The sequence below is a fragment of the Microcaecilia unicolor genome, chromosome 2 (assembly GCF_901765095.1).
Source record: "Microcaecilia unicolor chromosome 2, aMicUni1.1, whole genome shotgun sequence".
Classification (NCBI taxonomy): Eukaryota; Metazoa; Chordata; class Amphibia; order Gymnophiona; family Siphonopidae; genus Microcaecilia; species Microcaecilia unicolor.
The window spans coordinates 26275587-26293655 of NC_044032.1; the positions used below are offsets into that span (position 1 = coordinate 26275587).

At 42.6% G+C, this 18069-nt stretch overlaps 1 protein-coding gene across 2 annotated transcripts in view; it reads right to left on the reverse strand.

The window, feature by feature from the left end:
- DNAI1 (dynein axonemal intermediate chain 1) overlaps positions 1-18069 on the reverse strand; it is a 524712-nt gene that overhangs the window by 387384 nt on the left and 119259 nt on the right. For both annotated transcript variants that reach the window (XM_030192851.1, XM_030192850.1), the window contains exon 5: positions 16594-16720. In XM_030192851.1, the coding sequence (XP_030048711.1) occupies positions 16594-16720 (127 nt within the window). The remainder of the gene's footprint in view (positions 1-16593; positions 16721-18069) is intronic.

Sequence of the window (18069 nt, forward strand, 5' to 3'; positions counted from 1 at the left end):
TGGTCCTGGGGAACTGAGGAACTGAGTTTGATTCCCACTTCAGGCACAGGCAGCTCCTTGTGACTCTGGGCAAGTCACTTAACCCTCCATTGCCCCATTTAAGCCGCATTGAGCCTGCCATGAGTGGGAAAGCGCGGGGTACAAATGTAACAAAAATAAAATAGATACTATTGGAGATTCTACATGGAATGTTGCTACTATTGGAGATGCTACATGGAATGTTGCTATTCCACTAGCAACATTCCATGTAGAAGCCTGCGCGGCCACATTGGACGACTAGTGGAATAGCAACATTCCATGTACAATCTCAAATAGTAGCAACAGTGGAGGAGTGGCCTAGTGGTTAGGGTGGTGGACCTTGGTCCTGGGGAACTGAGGAACTGAGTTCGATTCCCACGTCAGGCACAGGCAGCTCCTCTCTGGGCAAGTCACTTAACCCTCCATTGCCACATGTAAGCCGCATTGAGCCTGCCATGAGTGGGAAAAGCGCGGGGTACAAATGTAACAAAAATAAAAATAAAAAATTCTGAGTCACCTGAATGAACGTATGTGAGCAGTGCAGCAGGATGCAATTGAAGAAAAACACACAGATATGCCATTTAATACATGATGTCTTAGTGCTTTATTTTTCCATCATCACCAATGTGTGAAATTATGGCAGTGCATACCTCTGGATGGCAAAGCCGTATGTCAAGAGAAATGTACAAATGTTTGTATGTAGTCTACAATTGTGTCCAAGTGTGTTGTATGTCGTCATCCTCATGGTTTTTCATTTTCATCTGCTGTCACTTTTTTGGGCTTCCTTCGTCCTCTGTGTGTTACCACACCCTCTAAAAGGCCATGCACTGATGGAAGTGGAGGTGGTGCACTGGAAGCCATGGTTTCTGAGCAGGTTCTTGAAAGCAGCAGGTCTTGCGGTGGAGCCTGCAGCAATGCTGATGCAAAGTTATTATAGGCGTCTGTCTGCCTCTCAATGGCTGCTGCAACAGATTCAAATCCTTGTTTCAAGCTGTTTGTTAAGGATCTCAGTTGTGTATGCAGATCTGTCAGGAGAGATGTTCTCTTAGTAAAGGTAATGTCAGAAATGCTAAATACCTCTCACGCACTGATGGAGATTACATATTGTGGACAGAGCTTTATGTACAACATATCACGACAAGGACATATCATAAGCATATACTATAACACATGAACAAAGGTGAAAACATTTGCCACATTATTACAGCAAACACTGGTGCATTTTCACACCAAGTAGTGCATTGCCAGTTCCAAAAACAAAACTGTCCTCAAGGCATATTTAACTTTACTCCACGTCAAGTATCAATATACATCTTGTATTACATGTGGATTAAGATATGCTACATATATTGTAAGACATTTCCTTACCTCTAATGTCTTCAAGTGCCCCCTCAAACCCTTGTGTGAATGCATACCCAGCTGTGGGAATGGTATTTGGTTGTGGTGGTTGTTTGGCACATGGAACCTTAGCGGCATGGTCATATAACTGTATCGTATCGTCATCATTAATCTCTTCTTCGCCACTTTCACTGATGAATTCACTTCCAGATTCAAGAAACAGAGCTGGGAAGTTGTCTGGCACTGCCTCTGTTTCACAATCTGACTGTTTTGATGGCAGTTCCTCTGTCGGATTATTGGATGGGCTCTCAAACTGCTCGTCTTCAGTGATATCATCCTCCGTATCAGTGGAGGAAATGCAATCATTTGTTGGTTGCTGGGATGGTTCTGATGGCCTGCTCTTTTGAGTGATAGGCTGCAATATATCTTTATCACTCTGTGCTCTCCTTTCTGTGCCTAGAGCAGAGATCCAATATGTTATTGTACACACATAGGAAAGAAACATAGGGCCTTATAGATTATGCTCATACTTTAAGAGCATAAATTATACTCATAAATAAGGTCCATATTGTGCCACAGTCTACATACACATTCCATCTTTGTTTTAGCCTCAAGAAACTTATGCACACTACCTGATAGTGGAATGGCAGACTTCATATGAGCATAACACATGCCATAGCACTTTGGTTCACAATTGGACACAAGATAAGGTTATTGTGGATTCAGATGCAACGATAACATATTTGTGATATCGATGTTGCTCTGGACATGGGAGATGTATAAAGTTTGGTCGTGAGTTACGTATATTACCAAACTTTTGTGAATGGGTACATGGTGCACCTTGTACAGCACATTTTGGGGGGTGAAGGTCCACACATCAGCTTTCATACAAAAAAAGGGGTTAATTTTTGTGTAAAATAGATAGAAGCATATGGGAAATGGCTTTATGCACGTTGTGTTGAAACAGTTGCCATTCCCATATCTAGGGAGGATGTATGTATGTTTATGCGCCCTGGTAGATAATCACATGCATATTTAGACATGTACAGGAGCATGGCACAAAGAGTAACTGAACAACAATTGGATCATGGTAAAAGGACTGTGGTCTTATGTTTTTCTCCATATGGTGTGACATTAGTGCCCCAGAGAGATTAAGGTGTAGATCTATATTCCATGAACCAAAGCACAGACAGAGATAGAGGGATATAACAATCTGAGATCATTTAACAATACTGGAAGAGATTTGATACTGGGTCTATTTTGCTAGTTGTATAATTTTGAACCATAAGCCTCCACTTCATTGGCAATGGGGACTGTACAGTAAGGTCTGTGTGATATACATCTATGAGAACTATATGTACCCTTCTCCACCACCACCAACTCCAGGCTCCGCTCATTCTGCCTCGCCTCACCCTATGCTTGGAACAACCTTCCTGAGCCCTTACGCCAAGCCCCCTCCCTGCCCATCTTCAAGTCTTTGCTTAAAGCCCACCTCTTCAATGCTGTGTTCGGCACCTAACCCTTACCGTTCAGTGAATCCAGACTGCCCCAATTTGACTGCCCCTATCGGACCGACCGTTCACTTGTCTATTAGATTGTAAGCTCTTTGAGCAGGGACTGTCTCTCTTTGTTAAATTGTACAGCGCTGCGTAACCCTAGTAGCGCTCTAGAAATGTTAAGTAGTAGTAGTAGTAGTAGTATATGCTAAATTGTGTGTCTTACCATCAACTATAAAATGAACATATATATGTGACACATATTCCAAAGGCAGATCAGTGCGAACTATGTAAACTAGACCTCGCTAATGACTTTCTGACAATTAAAGTACATATCAACATAGCTTTTGGTGATGATGGTTATGTTGGAAAGTCTCATGTCAAATAAAAATGGTTTCTTGTAGATGATATTATGGAGAACTAAGGCATTGCAAATGCGGTGTCATTACTGTGTGACAGAGCATAGTTGCCTCCATTTGTGTACATATGTTGAAAATATGTGGCGACTTCACTCTGATTGCCAATCTACTGTATGACCATTGTTGGGCACAATTACGTGACAGTCAACAGGTCTTCAGGACTTTGAATGGTGGAGCCAAGTTGGTGGATGCATAGAGCAAACTATAATGGTATGGGAGGATAGGGCTATAGAATAATGATGGTTATGCAGCTCTAATATAACGATCTCCTCCTCGACACAGGAGCTGGCTGATAAGGTGGGCGTGAGGCAGAAAAAATATAAACGATCAAAAACAATTATATAAGAGGGCCAAGTTCATTTAATATCGACCAACAATAACATATGTTCACAATATCAGACACGTCCCATTCCAAACACTATTATGAGACAAAAAAATACCCTACATAGACACACAATAGTACTGAATACATACAATAATGTTTTGAGTTGTGCTGTCTGTACTGTCATGCATGCTTTCCCCAAAGTGGCAAAGGCATGCATAACATTACGTGATATATGTGCCAAAAAAACAAATGTGGGCTTACACTTGCTGCCTGAAAGATTTGTACAGGTCTTCTGTGAGGCCTTGAAAATACTGGGGTCCCAGAAGATTTGTTAGTCTCTGGGAATGGGGTCAAATAAGAGACATATCACTTTTCAAAGTAGCTTTCATATCCCTATATCTATGTACTGCTATTTGGCTAATTAATCTTTTGTCTACCCCAAGGCCTGAAACAGAACAGGCTATAGTCATACAAATAACCTTTTTTAGATGCTACAGGCACCTTCACACTTCTAGCACCAAATAATGTAGAGTAATTGGCAATCACCACTTCTCGTATCATGTCAATCTCCTCAGCGCTGAATCTCAATGCAAATTGTTGCTGGGTTGGCTCTGTAAGCCACTGTTTTTTCACTCTGGGCAGCTGGCAGCTTAATGTGTGGTTATCTCTGCTTCCCCTACCTTCCCTATCTTCAGCCTGTTCTGGACTGTGCTATTTATCAGCAGTTGTCTCTCCAGAGTGTTTATTTTTATTTCTCCCCCATGATGGAGCTTCCCCACACTGCCCATCCCCCGATTTTAATCTGATATAGTGTCTTGCCTGTGCCCAGAGGGCTCTGGCCTAGACTCCAGAGGTAAATTCAGTAAATGGTGCTCTATAGAATTGCTATTAGTACATAAGTACATAAGTAATGCCACACTGGGAAAAGACCAAGGGTCCATCAAGCCCAGCATCCTGTCCATGACAGCGGCCAATCCAGGCCAAGGGCACCTGGCGAGCTTCCCAAACGTACAAACATTCTATACAATCAAGCCATTGTGACATCACTAATGAGGTTGGCTCTTATTGGTGGAATGAGCCACTATGACATCACAATAGGTTAAATCACTGCTCTATGTAATAAAAGTGAGCCAAGTAGAGGACATAAGTACATAAGTAATGCCACACTGGGAAAAGACCAAGGGTCCATCGAGCCCAGCATCCTGTCCACGACAGCAGCCAATCCAGGTCAAGGGCACCTGGCGAGCTTCCCAAACGTACAAACATTCTATACATGTTATTCGTAGAATTATGGAATTTTCCCAAGTCCATTTAGTAGCGGTTTAAACTCTGCCAAGCTAACCGCCTTCACCACGTTCTCTGGCAACAAATTCCAGCGTTTAATTATGCGTTCGGTGAAGAAACATTTTCTCTGATTTGTTTTAAATTTACTACACTGTAGTTTCATCGCATGCCCCCTAATCCTAGTATTTTTGGAAAGCATGAACAGACGCTTCACATCCACCTGTTCCACTCCACTCATTATTTTATATACCTCTATCATGTCTCCCCTCAGCCGTCTCTTCTCCAAGCTGAAAAGCCCTAGCCTCCTTAGTCTTTTTTCATAGGGAAGTCGTCCCATCCCCGCTATCATTTTAGTCGCCCTTTGCTGCACCTTTTCCAATTCTACTATATCTTTCTTGAGACGCGGCGACCAGAATTGAACACAATACTCAAGGTGCGGTCGCACCATGGAGCGATACAACGGCATTATAACATCCTCACACCTGTTTTCCATACCTTTCCTAATAATACCCAACATTCTATTTGCTTTCCTAGCCGCAGCAGCACACTGAGCAGAAGGTTTCAGTGTATTATCGACGACGACACCCAGATGCCTTTCTTGGTCCTTAACTCCTAACGTGGAACCTTGCATGACGTAGCTATAATTCGGGTTCTTTTTTCCCACATGCATCACCTTGCACTTGCTCACATTAAACGTCATCTGCCATTTAGCCGCCCAGTCTCCCAGTCTCGTAAGGTCCTTCTGTAATTTTTCACAATCCTGTCACAAGTTAACGACTTTGTGCCTAATTTTGGGTGACAGACTTACACCTACTGAAACCAGGTGTAAATGCTAGCAAACAACTTATGTGTGCTCAGGCAGCATTCTGTAATTGTGTGTGTAACCTTTTGGAACACCCCTGGCCAAGTCTCCTTTTCAGATATTCATCATAGGCTTTAGGTGTGGTGCCTTATTGAATAGCACACAACCAGATGTGTGTGCAAATCCTGACTGATACCAATTAACTGTAATTGGTTGTTGGCACCCAATTATTGCTAGTTAAGGGCTTGTTAATTAACTTGTGTGCATGCCCAAAGCACACAAATTAGGGTGCCACATATACAGGGGTGTGCTGGTAAATTTTTAACAACAGGCTCTTTCTCCGTATTAGCCAGCTCTGCAGTTGGAAGGGCCAGGGGTGGCCGGGAGGGGGAGGGGGAGCAACACTTGCCTCTCTCTCCTCCCTCCCTTCGTGCGGGCACGCTAGGCATACCTTTGCTGGCAGCCAATAAATGGACTGCCACCACTCCCAATGTCTTGCTCTGAGCAGCATGTTGGAACTTCTCTCACATGCTCGAGAAGTCCCAGCCTGCTACCCAGAGCTGGAAACAAGGAGCGGGGAGCAGCAGCAGTCTATTTACTTGGCTGGCAGGGCTCAGCATCCCCACCAGCAAAGTAAAAGATAATTCAGCAGGGGGCCCAGGCCCACATTTTGGGAGCCAGTTGTTAAAGTAGCCACGGAGGGCCCTACTTTAACAACCGGCTCCCAAAATTCTTAAAAACTTAACAACCGGCTCTTGCGAGCCTGTGAGAGCCTGCTCCAGCACATCACTGCACATATAGAATCTGTGGACAAGTGTGTACTGACTTCCTCATCCATATTGGGTAGCTCCTCCCTTTGGGGAACATCCCACGACTTTCTCCCTGAACACTCCACAGCGCTTCTGGTTCTTGCCACACTCTTTGCAGGTTGTGGTATTCTACCAGGGTTAAGATATTAGCCACAGTACAAAACTGTTCTATGAGACTCCAATGTGTGCAGTAGGTGTGAGGTACATGGACCTAGTAACCCACACTGATTAACAGTGCACCTTATTAATAGACACAGACTTTGTAAAATGCATTAGTTACAATGCAAATGGGACCATGTCTTGGTGATGCATTGTGGAAAGATGTGCTGTTAACGCGCATGCGCATGTTGACATCGCACACACAGAAATGTGGGACACAATACACCTTGCCTCCATGATCGAGAAAACCACATTTCAGTGATGATGACCTGTGCCTCTAGGCTAGACTAGTGGCCAGGAAATAACGCATTCTATTTCCAAGGTCAAGAAGGCGCAGAGATCTGGCATTCTATGATAGGCAGGGTAAGCCACCATTTTTACTGTCATGCAGATTATCCCAGGGAAGTTAGCTCTATACACTGAACTATTACTAGATGGGGTATCTATTACTCATTTCCCTGATCACTCCTACCACTCTGACCTGTAGCCAGATTCTCTCTGCAATGCTACCCTTCATGCTTTAAACACGTTACAGCTCAACACATCTACCCAACAAGGTGTTTATCTCTTCATCAGAATGGATCCTCTGTAAATAGCAGAATGTAGGTCAAAGTTATACCCATTAAACTATATATAGATGTACACATTAAACATGAATGTCTACCTAACATACCTATATATGATGTGTGCCTTGACTGGTTAAAATAAATCTTAGCTATTCTCCTTTAATGATCCATTCTCACATTCTATACACAGCAAACCAATCAGACAACCTTATCACTATTGGTCATAACAAATGGGTAGATGCTTTGGCTATAGAAGACACCAACGATATAGGCAATAACTTTGGAAACATCAAAAATTCTCAACATCACGCACAAAATAATGTTTCCTAAAGTGCAGTCGTACACCTCAGACCTCAGCGGTGCAGCTCGTCGATACCACAACTCTTCAAACTGGCGAGCCTTAAATCCCCATCTCCTCATCGGTCACTTAGGTGTAGAAAAGATCCATTCACTTTCCAATAGTATCGTTACTGATCTTCCAAATCTAAGGTTTTTCTCATTAGCACTTCCGTCATCTTCTAACCATCATTTTAAATATCAAAAACAAATGTACTCATCTTTTAAATGCAGCATGTTATAATTACGCAGGGGAAGATGCATTGAACACATATGTAGAATCTGTGTGCCATGATGTATACAATTGCTGTACATCCTCTCCTGGCAGTGTAGCTTTCTAAGTGGGCCCACATAAAAAGCATCCAACATAATAATTCTGTTCGGCAGTCTACTCGTATAAAGGGAGGAGGGAAACAAAGTGAGGCAATAAAACAAAGAACACATTTTTTTTAACGTCAGTAGACTTTTAATTACAATTCATCAATCAACGGACTATTAGTCTACTTGTAATGATACATCATAAAGCATATTCATATAGTACAGTGTATTTTTACAGTACTTTTGGTATCTACTGGAACAAATGTGAAATATCTGATGAATTATGCAATGCGAATGCTACAACCTCTTAATTTTTCCTGTTAGCTAGAGGTCCTGAAAAAAAGGGCTCATGAACTGAAAAGGCTGCAGCTGAATGTTATACTGTGTATACTGGCACTGCAGGAATCTGAAGAAAGAAGATATCTGATGTGTAGATCTGGTATGGGGAGCACATATGTTCATCATCCGTGCCTACATCATTTATAAGATCATGATTGAATGACAAATGGAGTGCACAATGGCTATGCCATTTCAACGTGATATAGTACATGTGTCTTTTCGGGGTGCTGCGCTATTTGTTAATGTACACACAACACCTACACAAATCATTGGGCTATCTATCCAGCAGGAGTAGGCAAAATGGCATACAAGATGCCTATTTTGAATGGCAGTAGAAATCGTAATCAGTCAAGTGTGTTTCCATCTTTTAATGGAGGTACTCTACCACAGCATAGATTATGGTGGGCAAGGTGCTGTTGACACACTTCTAAGCAAAGCACGGGTGTTAGAAAACACCTGATACTGAAACATGATGACTTAGCTCATCAGACAGGTTGGTACACCAGAATATTTTATTGTACCCACAGCATATGGCTATTCACCATTGTCTCTTCCATGTCCACAATCACATCATTTTCATTGTAATTTTATGTCATGGCTGCAACACATTTTTACACTTTAACCATTTGATTATAACCAGCATGTTACTCTGCAGCATGGATTATATTAAACAGCAAGGGAGGAAGTGCTAAACGACAGGTCAACCAAGGGACACATGTGGATGTGGTATGTACCTTAATGTACACACGTTTATGTTTATTCAATTTACTATACTGCATAAGCCATACACGACGAATCTAAGCGGTGAACAGTTATAATAAAATTAAAACAAATGTTTTAGAAGGAATGAGAACTCCATTTAAAAAATAGGACAGGAGCATATATCCAAGAGAAAGACACACACACAACCACAGAGCAACGACATAGGCAACAACTTAATATATCATGCTTCCAGGTGGCAAGTCCCAGTCATATAAGACCATTCCTTAGTTAAGTGGAATATTGCTACGATGCCGCTGTAGCCCTAGTAAGTTTCATGATGTGGTAGATCTGTGCTGAATTATGCTGGTAAAAAGTGTCTCACAACAAACAGGTTAGGACAGGTGAAACACAAACACTACATGTCTTAAAAGCCATGCATCTTGCTTTGATGCACTGCCTTATCCATCACTTGCCCACCATGTCTATGTGAGACATGTTTGTAGAAGGCCAATCACGGAGAGAATTGCCCTATAACAAAGGCACACATTCCCCATAGGTGTTAGTAGATTTATTCGGAAGGGTGTATTTGTCAATATACAGGGATGGTGCAACAATAAGTTCTCTACATGTGATACATCAGAGCTATAATGGGATGAGCTAAATTCGTATGTATTGGTTCGAATAACTTTATTACATTATTATTAGACACCAGATGTGCCAGCTACAATGTGATGTATGTATTGTTCATTTGCATTATTTTATGCGTTGACAGAACTACTAGCCAACATATTTGGATGATGGCATGGAAATGTATGAGGTTGCAGAGGAAGACAGAACACTCAGCTTCAGCATTCCTGTTGAGATGCACAGTGACAGATATGCTCATTTTTTTCTCTTCCTAACCTGTTCTCAGTACTGTTATGTGTCCTTGTTTAAACAAGGACTATTGGAGATGTGTGATATTCCAATTGGAATTTCATGGTAATATTTGTTGGATAGTATCTCGGAGAACCTCCTAGTCCATACACTTTTTGCTCTTATGTAGAAGAACAGGAAGAGCAAGAGATGGAAGAAGAGGATGCAATGGAACCTGAAATGGTGACCCCAGAAACAACAGACAACTAAAAACCAGTTACAGAGAGACAAGCAGTTGTCAAAGCCACTAGGAGCCAGCTGGAGAGACATACTCTTCTGGGTGAAAAGAGTTTGACAGAAAGCAGTGCACCAATGGATGATGCCACTCCTATCATTTTTTTTGTTCCCCTCTCCTGCCCCGCTTGATATCGAGGTACTCCGGTAGATGATGACCACATATCTGGGATTGAAGACACCCAACAGTGTCTCAATAGATTCAGGCTGTAAGCTCCACACACCATTGCCAGATGCACCTAGAGTATTATAAGAGGTTTACTGGTGCAGAGGTGCCAGAGGGCAGAAAGCAGTCCAGCTCTGATAATTCACAGGCAGCACTTGAACAGGATTCTGAGCCAAAGCGTGGTCCTATTGAGACAATATTGTTGCGGATGGTGTGGCAACTACCCTGTTTCCCCGAAAGTAAGACATCCCCCGAAAATAAGACCTAGTAGAGGTTTTCCTGAATTGCTAGATATAAGGCCTCCCCCGAAAGTAAGACCTAGCAAATTTTTGTTTGAAAGCAGGGCCGCCGAGAGCCGGACAAGGCCGCCCCTGGGCGGCCCCCCTACCCGAGGTCGCCGGCCCCCCCTCCACCCGCCCTCCGTCACTCCCGGAACTAACCTTAAATGCCTCCTTTCACCTTCGCAGCAAGCAGCAGCAGGGCAGACCTCTCCTTCCGTGCCCCGCCCTCGCAGACGTTACGTCAGGCGACGCCGGGACATGGAAGGAAGGAGTGGCCTGCCCTGCTGCTGCTTGCTGCAAAGGTGAAAGGAGGCGTTTAAGGTTAGTTCCGGGAGCGATGGAGGGCGGGCGGGCCAACCCCGATGTTTCCCCGAAAAATAAGACAGCCCCTGAAAATAAGACCTAGTGCATTTTGGGGGGCAAAAATTAATATAAGACAGTGTCTTATTTTCGGGGAAACACGGTACCTAGGGTGGGAGATGCTGTAGAGCTTTTGGCGAGAAAGTGAAATGATGCTATACAGCATCTGCCATACCTTGGCAGTACATACCTTCTTGTGATGTATAGCACCTGCTACCTCCTATGCTGGCTGCTCATCGTCTACCAGGGGTACTGAATTTGGGTACATTTTGGTTTAGTTGCCCAAAATTGTTTTGTGATGATGTTTCTCCCCTTTCCCTGACAAATGAATTATGTACATGTTCAAAAGAAGCACTGTTTTATAATACACATTATTGTTTTGTTCACATAGAGGCATATTTTCAAAGCACTTAGCCTTCCAAAGTTCCATAGGTTTCTATGGAACTTTGGAAGGCTAAGTGCTTTGAAAATATGCCTCATTATCTGTGTTTGTTAATCATTGTCCAATGCACAGAACAGACTTTGCCATCCTCTGATAACATAGCTCTTGCCATACCTACCTTTGTGTATTCTTCTTAGCACATAGGACCCAGTAACAGAAGGTCAGCCCTATGTGGCTCTATTGTAGACAGTTTATGTGGCTTTATAGAGTGCAACTCTGAAGTCATTGTCCATATATCACAGAATGCATGATGGCCCTGTATTTGAACTGTACATATGACCTCACAGGAGTATATATGATCATGCAGATATGCATGCACTTACATAGTACCTGCAATACTAAATGACAACACAAAGAGCTGACCAAAAACAATGTAATTAATAGCTTTTGCACTGACGCAGTGATGTAATGTAATAAGGTTATTGTAGTCCACTAATTCCCAAACAGCAGAGGCTCAAAGTGGGTAAGAAAAAATAAGGATAAACAGTACAGCATTGTCATTAGACCAGAAATTTTTTAAATAAGTTTTCAGATCTTTACAAAAGGAAAAGTATGATGTAGAAGCTTGAAAATCTAATGGTAACGAAAGCCAAAAATGAACAGCCTGATAGTGAAAAGAATCCTCTACAATTTTATTACACCAAATACCAGAGAATGATGGAAAACTTAAGTGGTATGGATCTCTGTTCTTCAGGGTTCTATGATCCAGACATCAATCAATCTGAGAAAATAATCCGAAGAGTACTGCAACTGTACCACAGGGTTTGAGAAGTGTGCACAATGTTTCTATGTGAGGCAGGGAGCAACATCTGTGGGCCTCTTATAGCACTGCCAGGGGCCACCCATAGATTCAGTCATAACGCCTTTATAGCCCCAGAGCCAGAAGCTAAACATCTGGTTGATGTGACATGTCCCAGGATATGAGGGGAAGTGTCACTCTATGCCTTAAAGGGGTGGGGGGGGGGGGGGAAGCCTTAGGGAAGATAAGGATTATGGAACCCAACCATCTATTGGATTCCTTTGACCAAAACTATTTGAGTCTTATTTACGTAATCTTATTTTCTGCATGATCCCTGCAAGGTGCTTCATAAACACAACTAAGGACTGTGATATTACCTTTGGCCATGGAATTCTATAGAAAGCAGGCTGTAAATCAGTCTGTACCATTGTAGGCGGACTGACCAAAAGAATTTGTACGATCAATCCCAATATAATTGACTCAAGAGCAATAAAATAGCAAGGGACAATATAAAGGTAAGGTGTGCCTAAAGTTAGGCACCAATTCTGGCACTTAAACATAAGATTAGTTCCATTAATTGGCTAATACACACGTAAATACTGGATGCTATCCCACAAAATTTATGTGCAACTTTCACACCATGTGACTGAAAGTGGGACATACCTGTGAGTGGCGCATGGGCATATTTCATGGACGTATCAGCGTGTGACGTGAGCAACCTATAGATTATTGTTACTTGTGCATGCTGCATGATGCACTTAGGAATGGCAACTTATGCAAGACACTGACTTGGTTTAAATAGTTGTGTCTAAGTGTTGGTGCACCTAAGATACTTTCTGCTTGTATTCTTAAGGGGTTAGGTGAGCCTCAATGACATTACAGAATTAGCGCTGTGCATCCCATTATGGCACCTTAATTTAGGCGACCAACCAGGAAGGTGAATCATAAAATCATACAGCACAAGAGGTCAAGTAGACACGAAAACATTCTGGCAACTGATATACAACAACGAATGGTCAGCACAAACAGACTCCATATACTACCTCATAGAATGGGACAAAAGATGCAAAAGTATACTAGATAAAACAGCACCCTTATGAACAAGAACCTCACACAGGCATAACTTGATACCATGGTTCAATGATGAACTGAAAAAACTAAAAACACACTCCAGGAAACTTGAATGAGCATGGAGAAAATCAAAAGATGAACACACACTCACACATGGAAACAAATACAAAGAAAATACAAATACGCAATAAGGCAGACCAAAAGATCTTACTATAAAACTAAAATAGGGACACATTACAAAGACACAAAGAAATTATACCAACTCGTGAACAAACTCCTAGACACCAACTCGGTCACTACAACGAATACAGACATCCCATCGGCAGATAAACATGCTAAGTATTTCAATGAAAAAATTATAAACCTACGTAATACGCTACCTCAAGCCACCACTGACATCGATCACTTCCTTAATGAGTTGGACCCTACCACTGGAGCATACCCGGCTGACCGGACTTGGCTAAACTTCGCCCTCCTTACCGTCGAAACAGTTACCCAGGCGATTAGCAGGTTCTCCAACACTCACTGTAAACTAGATACCTGCCCCAGCTACCTAATGAAATCCGCCCCTGACCGCTTCATAGAAGACCTCACATCCCACCTAAATTACATGCTTCAGCAAGGTCTCTTCCCCAAGGAAAAAGGAAATATCCTACTCACCCCGATACAAAAAGACACCTAGAAAAACACAAATGAAATCACTAACTACCATCCAGTAGTATCCATCTCGTTAGTAGTCAAACTGATGGAAAGCATAGTAACCAAACAACTCAGAGATTATATAAACAAATTCTCAATATTACACGAATCACAGTCAGGTTTTCACCCCCTCCACAGCACTGAAACAGTACTACTCACTCTCCTAGCCAAATTCAAACAGGAAATAGCAATAGGCAAAAACATCCTCCAAAACTGAACACAATACTACAGGTGGGGCCTCACCAATGCCCTGTACAGAGGCATCAACACTTCCTTTCTCCGGCTGATTACACCTCTCTATACAGCATAGCATCCTTCTGGCTATGGCCAACACCTTGTCACACTTTTTTGTCGCCTTCAGATCCTCAGATACTATCATCCCAAGATCCCTCTCCCTGCCTGTGCATATCAGACTCTTACCGCCTAACATACGTTTTCCGTGGATTTTTACTCCCTAAGTGCATAACTTTGCAATTCTTTGGATTGAATTTTAATTGCCAAACAATAGACCATTCTCCTAGCTTCTGCAGATCCTTTATGTTTTCCACTCCCTCCAGGGTGTTCACTCCGTTACAAATCTTGGTATCAACCACAAAAAGGCACACTTTACCTTTTAACCCTTCGGCAATGTCACTCACAAATATATTGAACACAATCAGCCTCAGCACCGATCCCTGAGGCACTTCACTATTTACCTTTCCCTCCTTCGAATGAATTCCATTAACCACCACCCTTTGGCATCTGTCCGTCAACCAGTTCCTAAACCAGTTCACCACTTTGGGTCCTATCTTCAGCCTGTCAAGTTTATCCAAGAGCCTCCTATGAGGCTTTGCTGAAATCTAAGTAGATTACATCTATTGAACGTCCTTGATCCAATTCTCTGGTCACCCAGTCAAAGAATTCAATAAGATTTGTTTGGCACGATTTACCTTTGGTTAAACCATGTTGATTCTGCAGACAGGACGTTCCAATCCACATCAGACAAGTTGAAATCTCCCAACAGTAGCTCCTCGCCTTTCCTACCAATCTTTTGTATATCTTCTATCAGATCCTTGTCTAGCTTCTTCGTTTGTCCCGGAGGTCTGTAGATAACCCCCGTGTGGATACAGGTTCCATCTTCTCTTTCCGGGACGATCCATAAAGCTTCTTCCTTTCCCTAGGCTCCCCGCATTTCAGCCGCTCTGAAATTGTCTCTCACATACAGCGCCACTCCTCCACCTCTTCGGCCCTCTCTATCCTTCCTAAAAAGATTATAGCCCGGTATAGCCACATCCCATTCATGGGAATCATTGACCCATGTCTCTCTAATTGCAACAATACCTAAATTTTCTTCAAACATCAGGGCTTGCAAGTCTTGAACCTTTTTACCTTGACTATGAATATTTGTGCTCATTGCTTTCCATGTGCTTAGTGCGTTTAGGTGGTTTTCTATATTTAGATGACCTTTCCCTTGCCATCATGTTTATTCAAGGGGTGACTTTCTGAATTCCCTTGTTTCCTTTTGTCACCCCTGCCTTCTAGTTTAAATGTGATTTAGGCAGGCAGGAGCCTCTCCTACCGGCTTAAACCACTTTGAATATCAGCCCCTGGGTCACCATATTTGCAGTGATCACAGAAGCTTTTGGTGCTTGAGAGCATACAGGGGAGAACCTAATAAAAGTTGCCATAAGAGGCAAGATAAAAGCTAAGTTTTGACTGAACTTCACATTTCTATATTACACATTTTTGGTGAGTAAAAAGACGGGAGGTGTTTGCCAATGAGCCCTGAATGTAGTGCCAACTTTGCTTGTGAGGCTTTTCCTCACATTATAAATATTTTTTTATGCTTTATGTCTGTGATCCTGATATAAGTGGATAACAGCGCCACACCTCACACTTTTTGGCTGTTCTTAAATACTGGCATAAATGTGTAAACGTTGACGCTTAGACATATATGTTGTTGTGTTGGCCGCACTGATAGTTTAGACATTAATATTAATAAAATAGATGCACACAGCCGGTACATACAAGTCCTTTCCAGTATGTATTTCAGAAATGGCTCTACATCAGCAGATCCTTTTTAAAAATACTACTAGGAACTGACACATCCAGACCTGGACGTTTCAATTCCTATTTCTAAGTTTTACCTAAAATGGAGCTTCCCACGTACCCAGTAGTGTGCTAGTAAATTTTTTTTAACAATGGGCTCTTTCTCCAGGCGTAGCCAGCCCTGCAATTTGCGGGGGAAGGGGGAAGCAACATTCCTCCCCCCCTCCCCCCCCCCCCGCTAGGCATACCTTTGCTGGCAGTGATGCTGTGAGAAGTCCCGGCATGCTGCTCAAAGCTGGAAACAAGCAGCAGGGAGCACTGGCAGTCCATATATTTGGCTGGCGGGGCTCGGCACCCCCACCAACAAAGTAAAAGGGAGTTTTTGGGAGCTAGTTGTTAAAGTAGCCATGGGGAGGTCCTCCTTTAACAACTGGCTCCCAAAATTCTTAAAACTTAAACAGCTCTAGCACATCACTGCACGCACATAACAAACATTGGGATTGACATTTACACTTGCCCTAGGGCTGGAGTAAATGTGTATACTGGCATTTATGCTTGCATTTCATAAAACAAAAAAGTAGGTGCTTACTTTTCTTACCCTTCACATGTGTAAAGTGACACTTCGGAACAACACTCTGAGAAACCCTTGCAGATAATGGTAAGTTTACCCTCTCTCACAACAAAAGTGATCTACGGTTTGGGCTAAATCAACATGTTCGTGGTAGCATTGTACATATACAAATTTACCTTCAACGTAGCCCATTTTTGCTCTTTGACGCCTGGCTTCATCTGAATCTTTATGCAACATGTGACCTTCGAGGCTGAAATGAACAGCCAGTTGATCAACCATGCTTATTTGTTTGTATGTTCGTTCCTACAAAATAAAACAGACAGAAGTACATGAGAAAAAAAAAGAAAAGGCCAACAGTATAGAAGGATAGACTAAGAAATATAAATAGAAAAATTAAAAAGGCAATTCTATAACTCAGCCCCTGCAGCTAAACGTGCCTTACATAGGTCAATGCAACAAAAAGTGTCACTTCTGCACACAAGTGCCCTATGAACTATCCCATAAAGGCATGAGTTAAGTGGCATAGTGCACAACTGCAAAGGGGAGTACATGTGGATGGAGAATGGGAGGGATATGGTTGTGTCTTCTACTTAGGAAGACACAAACAAAGATCTTCCCCTATTGTAAAGGAGCACAACAAAAAAAAGAAAAACTATGTTCTTACCTGATAATTTTCTTTCCTTTAATCATACCAGATCAGTCCAGACCAATGGGTTATGTCCATCCACCAGTGGAAGGAGACAGAGAAAATAGTGTCCAGTAATTCACCACCTTAAGGATATCGTGCAGTCAGGAATGTTCAGTATTTTGTATAGCCAAGTAATGGTGTCCATAACTTCTGCGTCCATGCACAACTAGTCAGATTCCTGAAGTGAAGCAGCGGGCTCGATACTGATAATGATCCTGAGCCTCACATGACTGGCACAACATGGTAGCAAGGAGAAAGATGAAAAGTTCTGCATTCCATCAACTGGAGGGCACCCAGTCACAGACATGCCATAAAGCAATCCTAGATATTCAAAAAAGTGAGGAAAGTCCATAAGGGAGGGTGTCTGGACTGGACTGGTATGATTAAAGGAAAGAAAATTATCAGGTAAGAAAATAATTTTTCCTTCCTTGTCATCTATACCAGACAAGTCCAGACCAATGGGATGTAGCAAAGCAGTCACTCCATTAGGGTGGGAGAACAACGGTAAAATACAGCAAATACGAAGCTAAGTAGTGCGCAGCAGAATGACAGTCGGAAGGAAGAAGCCGGGAAAACAGGAAGGTCCTGAGGAAAAAGGTGCACACTGCTGCTGCAGTAGACAACCACCAAGAGGTCACCAGGAAGAAGTGAAGCCATCCACAAGAAAGCCACAACACCGAAGAATCCCAGCAAACGAATGTCAACTGTGCCAAGTGGCTATATCCTGCTAACCTGTCTGAAACCCAAAAAAAAATACAACACAATCCAGGACCGAAGACTACCGACATACTCTGCTGCGCAGGAATCTCCGACTGCGAGTCATCCAGTCAAGTGTCTGCAACACTGTAAAGGCTGAAACATCAGGTCCAGTCCACCAGAAGCCTCAGAACCGAGAAGGAAAGGCATGTGCCACCGGCTGAGCATAAGCCTCACCACAACCTTGCTGTAATACCAGAACTGGAGC